The 12,376-nt window shown below is 34.2% G+C and overlaps 1 protein-coding gene across 2 annotated transcripts in view; it reads left to right on the plus strand.

Moving 5' to 3' along the window:
• The window catches only part of LOC115987461 (guanine nucleotide exchange factor SPIKE 1), a 30,774-nt gene that overhangs the window by 12,880 nt on the left and 5,518 nt on the right, over positions 1-12,376 (plus strand). For both annotated transcript variants that reach the window (XM_031111003.1, XM_031111004.1), the window contains exons 15-22: positions 2,009-2,116; positions 2,302-2,339; positions 3,940-4,084; positions 6,874-7,000; positions 8,038-8,231; positions 9,175-9,305; positions 10,420-10,495; positions 10,710-10,820. In XM_031111003.1, coding sequence (XP_030966863.1) covers positions 2,009-2,116; positions 2,302-2,339; positions 3,940-4,084; positions 6,874-7,000; positions 8,038-8,231; positions 9,175-9,305; positions 10,420-10,495; positions 10,710-10,820 — 930 coding nt within the window. The remainder of the gene's footprint in view (positions 1-2,008; positions 2,117-2,301; positions 2,340-3,939; positions 4,085-6,873; positions 7,001-8,037; positions 8,232-9,174; positions 9,306-10,419; positions 10,496-10,709; positions 10,821-12,376) is intronic.

Raw genomic sequence — 12,376 nt, forward strand, 5'->3', positions numbered from 1 at the left:
TCTCTCTCTGAGTTTATGTCTTCCCTTAGCTTAGTTTCCTGATTGCTTCTTTTGTTGTGCTGTTTGTTCTTTTTTTCCCGTTGTTCATCATCATGAACAACTTGTACTTTCCCTAATTTTTTCATTAATAATAGTTTTCTGATTACCTATCCAAAAAAAAAAAAAAGTTTCATTCTTTTTCAAAAACTCCCCCCTTTTTTAAACTTTATTATCTATTTATTTTCTTATGTATTTCTTATACCTCTTTGTTCCCGAAGGAAATTCCTTTTCCCAACAACATAAATACAACATCTTGAAGAGTCGTGTACTACTTTTGTGCCATATGTTTCCCTTATTGTTTTTTGTTTGTTTGTTTTTTTATTTTTTTATTTTCCTGCTTCTCCAATTAATGTTAAAACCAAATGAGGTAGAAAACTACCTGGATATGTGTCTTCGTAAGTCTAGGCTAGTACTCTACTATATCAGTTTAAGGTTTTATTGGGATGGGATTCAAAATACAGCTGCCTGCCTGATGCTGACCATATTGCTGAAAAGATGCAGTGAAGGTCTAGTTTGGACTGTTCAGTTCTCAAGCAGGTCCCAAAATGTCTGTGAAAAACCTAATGGGCAGCATCGAAGCTTGCAATGGATAGACCTTGCTGACCCTGCCTCTGGGCTAGGATACATTCACAAATACTGTTGCTATCTAGAGACTTAAGCCTTACATGATCTGTTCTATAGGGCCACGCATCTGTGTCCTTGAGTTATTTTTTGATAGCTATGTGTCCTTGAGTTTAAAGGAGACAGGAATCATCAGAGCATGATTAATGGTTGGGACCCAAGTCTGAATCACTTAGATGTAGTATATTATATCAGCAGCTTGGGTCTGGCATGGGTGGTTGTGCCATTGTGTGACAAGCTACCCAACTTCTATAGTATAGAAACAGATATACAAATACTGTGTAGAAACAAGGAAGTTCCTACATGGCAACAACCCAGGTATGTTTCTGTTGGACATGTTGGGGACACGGCTGCCTGCATGTCTGTTGTGCATCTAGCAATTTCTTTTTTTTTTTTAAATTTGTCCAGTCTACAGCTTGTTTTACCCTCAGTGTAATCTCTCTCTCGATCTGCTCTCATCGGCGCTCAAAACAGTTAGATCAGTGCTTATCCAAACTCATTGACAGTCTGTTTCTCGTTTTGAACAGTAGTAAAGAGTCTGCCATCATTATGCATGGCGATGCTGCAAAAGCTGTGAAGGCTTTGGATGGCAATGCCGTCTACTGTAATGAGCCCTTAGAGCTGGTGCTGGGATCAATTTTGAAATTAGATTCAGTGGTATTTCCAGTGGGAGTGAGATTGAGGTTTGATAGTAACAGAGGAACAAAATGGGGATTTTGTTTTTTCATCATGACCAAGAGAGAGAACATTATATGGAAAAGTAAAGTTGGTTGCAAGCTGTAAGCATGCCTTGTGTGTGCAACATGTGGCATGTTTTCAATGGTAACCGGAGGTACCCCACCTAATGTACTGTACTCTTGTGTGTGCCACGTGTTTTCAATGGTAAACTGGAGGTACAAAAGACAAAAGGTTGGGTGTGAACAGGATATTTTCGATATGAAACTGCAGCTTTTCAGAACTTTGTTTGAATGGATGGCAGCGTCAAGATTTTTTCCCCCTTTCAAACTTATCAATTTTTATTGAGCATTATAACTTTAGAGCTTATTTGTGATATTCCTGTGACATGTCCTGTATATTTGATGCATTCCTTTATTTCTTATTAGAACTTAATTCTTAATATTAAAAAAATTATAACAAACTTAAAATATACCTAAAAATATGTTAATCAATTACTTATTCCATGCCTTTGCCATGTCATGTTTTAGTTTTTCAAAAATTTCTGTTTGTGTCAGTGTCAGTGTCATACCCATGCCCTATGTCCATGTCCAGGCTTCTTAGTGTATATATAATAGAGGTTGACCAGCTTTATTGAATGGCTTGACTCCAATATGTACTGATTTCTGTGCAGGCCATTAATAGTTTGAAGAATGTTGATTCCACAGCTTTGCTTCAGTTTCTTCACCCAATTTTGAATATGCTTCTCCATCTTATTGGCAATGGTGGAGAAACCCTACAGGTATTCAGGAAACTTCTACTAGTGCTTTTTATTGTCTCTGTTTTGTACTTGTGAATTTAATGTTCATATTTTCTTGTGTCGTTTTTCATAATTTCCTTGATATCTTCACTTGAGTGTCACCTCGATATTCTCTTGGGTTCTTTGCTCTATGTTGCCATCTCATTTTCTTTTTAATTTTCTTTCAGGTTGCGGCCTTCAGAGCCATGGTTAATATTGTAACTCGGTATGTATTTCAGTTATGGTCAGAATTATGTACCATGCACACGTATACAGAAATTTGAGGTCTTTACCAATATGATGTATATTCGTGTATCCATGCAAACACTTAATATGTATATACTTCCATGCTAACAAAAATATGAAGGGCTTTTGAGTGCTGTGTGCAATCACCTATTCTTCTTCCTTCTTTTTTTTTTTTTTTTTTCCTTCTTCTTCTGTGTATATCTTCAATTTTCTTCTTTATTTTTTTGTTTGACTAGTTTGCATAAGACTCAATTGGTAGGATAGGACAAAGTGTGTGCGCTTGTTGCCAATGGTGGGTTAGGTATAAGGAAAATAACTACTTTCAATAAAGCCTTACTAGGGAAATGGCTATGGCAGTTTGGGAATGAGGAGACACGGCTTTGGAGGAGGGTGGTAGCGAGGAAGCTTGGGGAAGAGTGGGAGGGGATGGACTTCTAAGTTGGGTAGGGGTGTTCATGGGTGTGGTTTATGGAGAGGTATTTGCATGGGCTGGGCGGATTTTAGCAAAAACCCTCACTTTGTTGTTGGGGTGGGGAGTAGAGTGAAATCTTGGCAAGATGTGTGGTGTGGGGATCAACCCCTTCAATTGGCTTTCCTGAGATTGTATGGTATTGCCACTTATAGGGAGCCCTTCGTTGAGTTTTCTTTGTTAAGGTTGGGAGTGGGGGAAAGGAGAAGTTGGAATGTTCGTTTCCTTTGAGATCTTAATGATTGGGAGTTGGATACTTGGGAGGATTTTAATTGTATCTTGGAATCCAATATTCCTTTAACAGATAATGGTGACTGGATGAGATGAAGTTGAAGACTAATAGGGATTTTGACATTCGTACGTATTATGACAAGCTGTTCTTCTTCCATTGTCTTACCTTGGAAAGTTAAGGCTCCTCGGCGTGTCTCCTTCTTTGTTTGGACTGTAGCGTGGAATAAGATTCTTATGGTGATAATTTGAGACTTAGGGGTTTCGATTTTGTTGATTGGTGCATTATGTGTCATTGTTGTGTAGAGATTGTGGATCATTTACTACTTCATTGTGAGAAGGCTCATCAGTTGTGGAGTTTTGCTTTTCAATCTTTTGGGTTTTTGTGGGGCTTACCTAGAACAGTTACAGGTTTGCTTTTTGGTTGGCAGAATTGGTTGGGGAAGCACTCGTCTAATATTTGGAATTTAGTTCCGTTATGTTTATTGTGGTCTCTTTGAAAGGAGTGTAATTGGTGGACTTTTGAGAACTTGGATAGCTCCAGAGATCAGTTGTGTGCTTCTTTTAGCGGATCTCTATTTGATTGGTCTCGGGCTTGAGGACTTGCGTCTAGTGAATCTCTCCCTTCGTTCCTTTGTTCTTTCCTCTTTTGTAATTAATTTTCTTTCTTGTTTTTCCTGTTCTCTTTTCTTTTTAATTTTGTGGTTTGCTTTGTGCTTTTCATGCATAAAGTAGCCTTCTTGCTTATCAAAAAAAAAAAAAAAAAAAAAAAAAAAAACAACTAACAGCCCCCACTCTCTCTTTTGCTCTCTTTTTCCTGTAGTTCTACGATTGCATTTCCAATTTAGCATTTAATAGTGTGTAATATTTTCTTTTTTGGTAGGGTGCAACAGGAGTCGGCTGATGATGCTGAACGAAATCATTTTCTAGTTAACTATGTTGATTATACTTTTGATGACTTTGGGGGTCGTCAAGCACCAGTATATCCTGGTTTGTCAACTGTCTGGGGTAGCTTGGCCCGAAGTAAGGTAATTCTATCTCACTGCTCTCACTTTAATCTTCGATGCTAGTTCTAGTGAGGTAATTTACTTCAGAACTTATAACTATTAAGTGCGATGTAGAGAAGAAGTGCATGGGACTGAGAAAAAACAAAAGTGACAACGTACAATTCTCTGTAAACCGCCATTGAGTGTATGTCCAGAATGTTATATTGACGGGAACAATTTAGCATGCAAGTGTAGTATGTAAATTACATGCAATGGTAATTAGCATACCACTTTTGCAAATAGGTCCTGGTGCCCACTTTTGACCAAGTAAAAATAGATTCATTTCAGTATATTGTTTTTGTCAGCTTGGAAATGGAAACATTAACATCAAATGGTTCGGTTTATTGTTTTGACCATCTCTGTTTTGCCCTCTTCTTTGTCTACGAGCATCTTAAAGAAATCTGAACATGTGAACATTGACATCAAATCAACAAACAGCCATAAAAACCTAAGCCTGTTTCTTAAATGCAATACGGATCACAATCTTATCCTGATAAATTTTTTAAATTCAATCATTGGTTGCTGTTTAAAATAAAACCTTCCGGCAAATCATTAAACAGCTCTGAAATGCTAGGCCCTATTTGGTTTTTAAAATACAACTACAAGAAAGTTTGGAGACATGCTATTTTTATTGCTTTCAGTTTATTTTATTTTATTTTATAATTATAATTATTTTTATTTTTATAAGTAATAAGATTATATAAATCAGAAAAAAGAGTCACCAAGTATACAGGAAATATACTGGGGTAGACAATCAGTTACAAAAATTGCATAAATCTAATAAATCAACAGTAGAAAATAAAGAAAAGTTCCTTATGGCTGTCAGCCAATCCAATAATGTTCTAAAAATGAACAACTTAAGGTTAGGCAAATAACCTTCAATGTCTTCAAAACTCCTGCTATTTCTTTCCCTCCGAATACACCACATCAAGCAATGGGGGATAACCATCCAAATATGACCATTTCGATGACAACCAAAATGACCTTGCCAACAAGCTAAGAGCTCAACTACAGATTTTGGCATCACCTGTGAAAGTCCAAATAAAACCAAAATCATTGACCACAAATCTGAAGCAATAGGGCAATTGAGCAGAAGGTGATCAACAGATTCACCATTGCATTTACGCATATAGTGCAATTTTTAATCCTTACCTTTCTCTCCCTTAAGTTGTCAATAGTAAAAAAATCTACCCCCAAAGCTATAGTCCATACAAAGAAGGCTACTCTCGGAGGAGCTTTTGATTTCCAGATGATTTTCCATGGGGAAGGATGCTCACTGGTGATTCCTGCTGTATCCAGAAGAGAACCAACCTTGAAGCCCTTTTTCTTATCAGGTTTCTAGCACATCTTATCCTCCCCAATCCCCCTAAATCTAAAACCATGAATGGTATCCATGAAAGTCATCAAGGACTCCAATTCCCATTGTAAGGCCTCAATAAAGTGTAAATCCCAGTGAAGAACCCCATTGTTGAATGCAAAACACTTTATGACCATTCTGTTTTCAAGAATAAATGACCAAAAATACATTCTCAAACATGTTTTTCATCAATTTTTTTAGGGTATGTGCTTGATGTAGGATTTCAAGTTGGAAAATTGTAATTTCTGAGAATTTGTGATAGTTTGGTTGTTCCTTTGATGAACTTAAGAATTACAGTACTCATGAAATATGAGAATTTGACATTCTACCAAAGAAATCTCAATTCTCACATCACTGATATGACACTTATTAATTTGAACTTTATACAAAATATTTGAGTAATATAACAAAAATATGATTTTTTGATCATTGAGGGTATAAGAAAATTACACGTAATTTTCAAAGTATTAATTTATGACTTTTAAAAAGTACAAAGTGAACAATTTAAAAGATTATTTTCATCATTTAAAGTGTATTTTTAAATATAGAGCAATGAAAGTGCGATATGAATTCAAATTCTAAGCATGCTTAAACACAATAAAGTCTACTATTGTGGATTCAAATTCTCAAAAACCAGTAACTCTCAAGATTTAAAATTTCAGCCAAACAGCCAATGAAATCTAGTTCAAATGATACCTCCTCCCTAAGTATAAGATTGGGTGGAGGGTAAGGTCGTGGCTTTTAGATCCATTTGATGCATTTTATTACCTATATATATATATATATATATATATATAAAGACCTACTGGATGCATGCATAGCTTACCAATTACTTCTCAAAAAAAAAAAAGAAAAAAAAAAAGAAGAAAAAAACAGCATTTGGACAAAAACTTCTTATTACCATTACTACAGAGAGCTATTTCCAGTGAACAGAGCCAAACAAACTTCTATATTCTGTTCCCAATCTCCCATCACACTTAAGCCAATTACTTACAAGACTTCTACACTAATCCTTAATTAATATTGAAAAATGATAGATAGAATAGAAGCAGAAAGAGAGATTATTTTGGTGAAGATGTCAATCCAAATATATTTACATAAATTAATTATATAATTGTTTTTCAATGTCATCCTATTAATTCAAACCGAAATCCTGGTTTTTGCTATCCTGTTTGTGCCAATATATAATTGATTTTGCCGACAGCCATGAGGAACATATCTTTATTTTCTAATGTTGATTTATTAGATTATGCAATTTTTGTAATTGATTGTCTACCCCAGTATATTTCGTGTATACTTGGGTGACTCTCTTTTCCTGATTTATATAATCTTATTACTTATAAAAAAAATGTGTTTTCTGCTTATATATCTGTTTGTTTTTAATTTCTTAAACAGTATTAACTTTATTGTGCAGGCTAAAGGCTACCGTGTTGGACCAGTCTATGATGATGTTTTGGCTATGGCTTGGTTTTTCCTTGAGCTAATTGTCAAGTCAATGGCATTGGAGAAGACTCGTCTTTTCTATCATAACCTTCCCACAGGTATTTTTGAATTCCGTGAATCTTATTCATGCCATTTCCTAAGATGGCTTTTGCTAATATCCATGTTGTTTCTGCATTTATATTTTTAGTAGATGTTGAATTACTAAGAAGTTATTTGGCAGGAGAGAAGGCCATTGGTCAAGCTTAAATTATTGGAAAGCTTAATAATACTACTTAGGTGCATGGTTACCTAGCTTAATATATAGTGTAGCTTCCCAAGTGAAAGCTAGCTTGTGCATTGGATGTGTCCCTCATTTTTTAATGGCGAATTGGATTTTTTAGGTTGAAGGGATTTTCCCAAATCTCTTTGTGCCTCTTTCATCATAAATAATATCTAGCTAAGTTGCATACATGTCCAAAATCCAAGAAATTAGATATAAAATATGTAATTTAACATGTTAGGAAAGAAATTTAATTTGTGGCCTTTGATAGGACATGCTTTCAATCTTAAGATGTATGTTGAATAATATTTTGTTTGTTAAATTTGAGCTCATTAATATTATATAAAGCGTGAATAAATATTGGAATGATTCATCTATCATGGCAACAAGCATATTCTTTGGTTTTTGGGCAGCAGTTTCCATGTCCAAAGGAGTGATATTTCCTTTAAAAATTGGTTTGACTTGCTCATCCTTGCTTACTGGCTGTTGTCTATAGTCTAAACTTCAAGTGAATCATGTAGTAGTGATGGTACCATATGGTGTTTTTAGTAAATTTTAGTAACAATTTATATCCTTTTCTGCTGCTTAGAGTCACATATCTTTGATTGGTGTTAAAAAAATGTTATTTTTGCCATTCTATTTGCTGCACTTTTTTTTGATAGATTGTAGTACTGAATTATGTTAGGATGCCATTTCTTCTTTTGTTATATATATAGTTGCTTTTGTTTAAAATTCTTTGTTGATCGTACAATTTAATTCCATGTCGCTGCCATCAAATCATAGCATCACATTTCTAATCAGCTTATAATCTGGTTTAATTTTTGAGTGAGTTTTATTTTATTTTATTTTAATAATATTATTTTCCTTTTGGTACAGATGAAGATATCCCTCCAATGCAATTGAAAGAAGGTGTCTTTAGATGTATAATGCAGTTGTATGATTGCCTTCTAACAGAAGTGCATGAGCGCTGTAAGAAGGGGTTGAGCTTGGCAAAACGTTTGAATAGCAGTTTGGCCTTCTTTTGTTATGATCTTTTGTCCATCATTGAACCTCGCCAAGTTTTTGAATTGGTATGCTTTCTGCTGTATTTTAATGTAGCACATATGTATTTGTAAGAATCTACGATTGATCCTTTTGAATCTACCATAGACCCAGAATGTTGAATGTGTTTTGAGAACACTTTTTGATGATAAACATGGTGACGTATAAAAAAAATACTCAGTAGTTTTGTTCATCATTTAGAAAATTAGAATTAGATAAAAGAGTAACTTTGGGAGAATTTAAGCAATGCCAACTTATCATCCACTTTTCTGTAATAAATGGGAGAGAGAGGGAGAGGGAGAGAGTCACAAACTTCTCATAAAATGGATTACCATGCTTAAGGAATGCACCAGCAGTCTTGTTCTAAAAGTTGATGCAATACAGACATTGTAGCTTGGGTCAAATGACACCACTGGATATGTTCCTTGTATTACTCATTGTTACAATTCAGTGTGAATTGCACTGCAAAATACTTTGTTTTGCTGGTGCTGGCATTATTTCTCCTCCATATTTTACTTGGTGGTTTTGGTTGCTGTATTTAAATTGTGGCTGAATTCCAAATTGCTACTGTATAAGACATTGTTTTAATAGGGGCAACTGGAATGTATTTATGAGAGTGCTTATACGGCTGATGATTAGCTTTTGGGATGTTTAATTGAATGTTTGAGACATGCCTTATCAATCCTCTTTATTTTGTTTTGTTTTGGGTTTTCTGTTTGTATAATTGTCTTTTTTTCTCTCTGCTAGCTACTAGGATGAGGTGAAGACCAATAAGCACGATGACCTTTGAGTTAACAAATGACACCAACTTATTAACATTGATAAAGAAACATACCTTAGCTGTAGGGGAATGCAAAATGTGATTTGTACAGCTGTACTAAAGCAGTAGGGCTCTATTGGCCTGAAAGTGGTGGACTTTGTTGTTGCCCTTTTTCTATATTCTCTTTACACAGTTTCTTCTGTATGTTGCAGGTTTCCTTGTACCTGGACAAGTTTTCTGGGGTGTGCCAAATGGTTCTGCATGACTGCAAGCTTACATTTTTGCAGATTATATGTGATCATGACCTTTTTGTGGAAATGCCTGGGAGAGACCCTTCAGATAGGTAATTCATCAATGTGACACTTCTTCTTTGGTACTTCATCACTTTTTATATAGATAACAGTGGAATTCTAGGTGAATTTAGCATCTCAAAGTAGCTCAAATTTCTGTGTAACTTGCTTATTTGATATTGTTTTGTGGTATGGTGTTCTCTGTAAGCATATAATTTCTGTAAAATAATATCAAACCAAACTTTGACATTGGAATTGATGATATTCTGCTTATTTAATTGATCCATCCAAGGAGGCCTGCTGCTTTTCTCCAAAATCGCGGAAACCACATCATGCCACTACTGGTTAGAGCCTTTGGTTTGATCATACTAGAACATCCAGAGTTGTTTGGCTATAAGCATATTTGTAATGCTAATAAGCTCCAAAATTTGACAAGATTGAATTTTAGTATTAAAACGGGGGCATTTGACTCATTGAGTTCATTGTTTTTATACATTTTCTTTTTATTGACTTATTGAGTTCATCTAGTATTATTGTATTTTATTTCAAAAAGTAAGGGTAATATAGAAAAGGCAATAAAATATTTTACGCCTTTGCAGAAAATGGACATGTTTGCAGACATCCTATTAAGGAACGGAGGTTTAACAAAATATGTTGTAGGGAGTATAATGCTGCATTTTGTACGGAAGCTAGAAATTAACAATAGTTGTGATTTCACATGCATGTTAATTATTTCTCAGATGTGTTGCTATCCTTATCATAGATGTTGAAAATTAATTAATTTTATTTTTTTGTTAAAATACATTTATTGTTACAATGAAGGTTGGAAAAACTTGACTCTTGCATTACTGATAGATGTATTCCCATGCAATATCCAGAATACTGTTCCTTTATAATACATTTCCAAAAGGTGTGACTCTTCCATTTTGAATTACAATTTGTGTTAGATTTTATGGGATAGCTGACGATACATCACCTCTAGTGTTTACAGATGGCATACTTATGCTTCTGAGAAGAATGGAATGCCTTCACAATTTCTTTTCCTTTTTTTTTTTTAAAAAAAAAAATCTCTATTTTCATTACTTTTAAAGATTTCAATCTATTTGGCTCAGCTACTTCAGGTGGTTTGTGATGTGTGCTTGACTTAAATGCATGTTCATGTCGTAGGAACTACCTTTCGTCTGTCTTGATACAGGAGATTTTCCTTACTTGGGATCATGACGATTTATCTCTGCGGGCAAAGGTAAGTCCTAATTTAGATTTCTTGCATTGACCTTAATTTCATTTGATATATATATATATATATATATATATCGTTTGAGAGGGTAGATGTATTTGTGTCCTGCACAATTTGCATAAATGTGACTGTTATTCATTTTTAGCTATGTACTGTATACTATTGTGGAAAACATGCGCTTATTATTATTTTGTTGTAATACTTGCTTTCCCATGTGTAGGCAGCTAGAATATTAGTAGTCCTCTTGTGCAAGCATGAGTTTGATGCTCGATACCAAAAGCCTGAAGATAAGCTATATATTGCACAGTTATATTTTCCACTTATTGGACAGGTGCATATTGTTAAATTTTTGAAGCAGTTTATTTATTCATTTCTTTTTTATTTCTATTGAATATATTCCCATTCTAAATCTCAGCTTGCATTCACTAAGTTTTTAAGGTGAATTATGCGGTTGTGATTGTACCACTAGCTGGGAATATTAAGGTTCCTTTCTGTTTTGGTATAGGAAATGTATTTGCATATATGAAAATAAAAAGCACCTCAAAGCTCTTTATTGAAGCTGTAGATTTTCTCACCTTAAAACCAATCTCTTTTCACCACCCAAATAAAAATATTAAATTATAAGTAATAATGCCAATGCAAAATTATGTGTATCAACTTATGGTCATAGACTATGCAGTTATAGCAAAAATGAAAAAATTTAGGGTAGTTGTTTTTGTAGAACTAATCTAATTTAATTGTAGCTGAGCATAAGTCAGTTAAATTATGTCAAAATAAGTTATGAACAGAATTAAATAGTCTTAGTGTCAGCACATGCTTGCAGAATCAAGATGAGGAGATCAGCCTGGAATGTTTTTTTTTTTAATATTTTTTTATAGGTATTAGGAAACTTTATTTAAAATAAAATTACAAGAAATGCCTAATAACTAAGACCTCAAGTCACATGAATCCAGAGTCAAAGGATGAAGGAAAAGGAAAACAGTTGAAATCCCTTTCATTCCCTTGAAGAGTGATGTCTGAAGATGCAATACACTAGTGAGTACAGGAACTTTATCAGCAAGCTTATTGGAACCTGCAAATGAAAATAGGGTTCTATCTCATTACTACAATGGCATAGAAATTAACCCATGTAACCACGCAATGACTCCCAAATTTGCTAAATATATTGATTTGCTAGCCTCTAGTATGTATGGCATGACTTCCAAGTTTGCTAAATATCTTGATTCACCCAACAATTCATTAAAATTTATATTTTAAATGCATCAAGATTATTGTGTGATCGTAAATACCTATTAAGTTAAAAGAAAATCTTTTTAAGACTGTTATAAGACTAGCTCTGCCCTTTGGTACCAAGGTTGGGTTGTTAAGAAACAATATGTTTATAAAATGAGTGGCTGCAATGAGAATGTTAAGATTGATTAGTGGAAATAAAAATAAAAATAAGATTCAAAATGATAAAATTCGTTTAAAAATAGGAGTTTATAGATAGGGGTTGCCGTATTGATGATGAGGGAGAGTTGCTTGAGATTGTTTAGTCTTGTGCAGAGGAGAGCGATTAAGTTGATTTAAGTTGAGGGAATGAAAAAAAGATAAGAGGAAGACTTAAAATAACAATACTAGAAGTACTAATAAAAAAATGACAGTACAAGTAGTAACAAAATTACTTGTCAATTAGGGAGGTACCAAAGAGTATAATTTTGGATGAAATAAAATGGCAGAAAAGAATACATGTGGCCAACCCTAATTAATTTGTTGAGGATCCATGGCCAGCTCCAAAATTTTGGACTAAGACTTGGTTATATTTTTTAATGTCATGGGTTGATTAAGGTGGTTCCATTACATTATATTATTCATGTTATCAACTTTGGATTGTGATTCTTCCTATTA

The sequence above is a fragment of the Quercus lobata genome, chromosome 4 (assembly GCF_001633185.2).
Source record: "Quercus lobata isolate SW786 chromosome 4, ValleyOak3.0 Primary Assembly, whole genome shotgun sequence".
Lineage (NCBI taxonomy): Eukaryota > Viridiplantae > Streptophyta > Magnoliopsida > Fagales > Fagaceae > Quercus > Quercus lobata.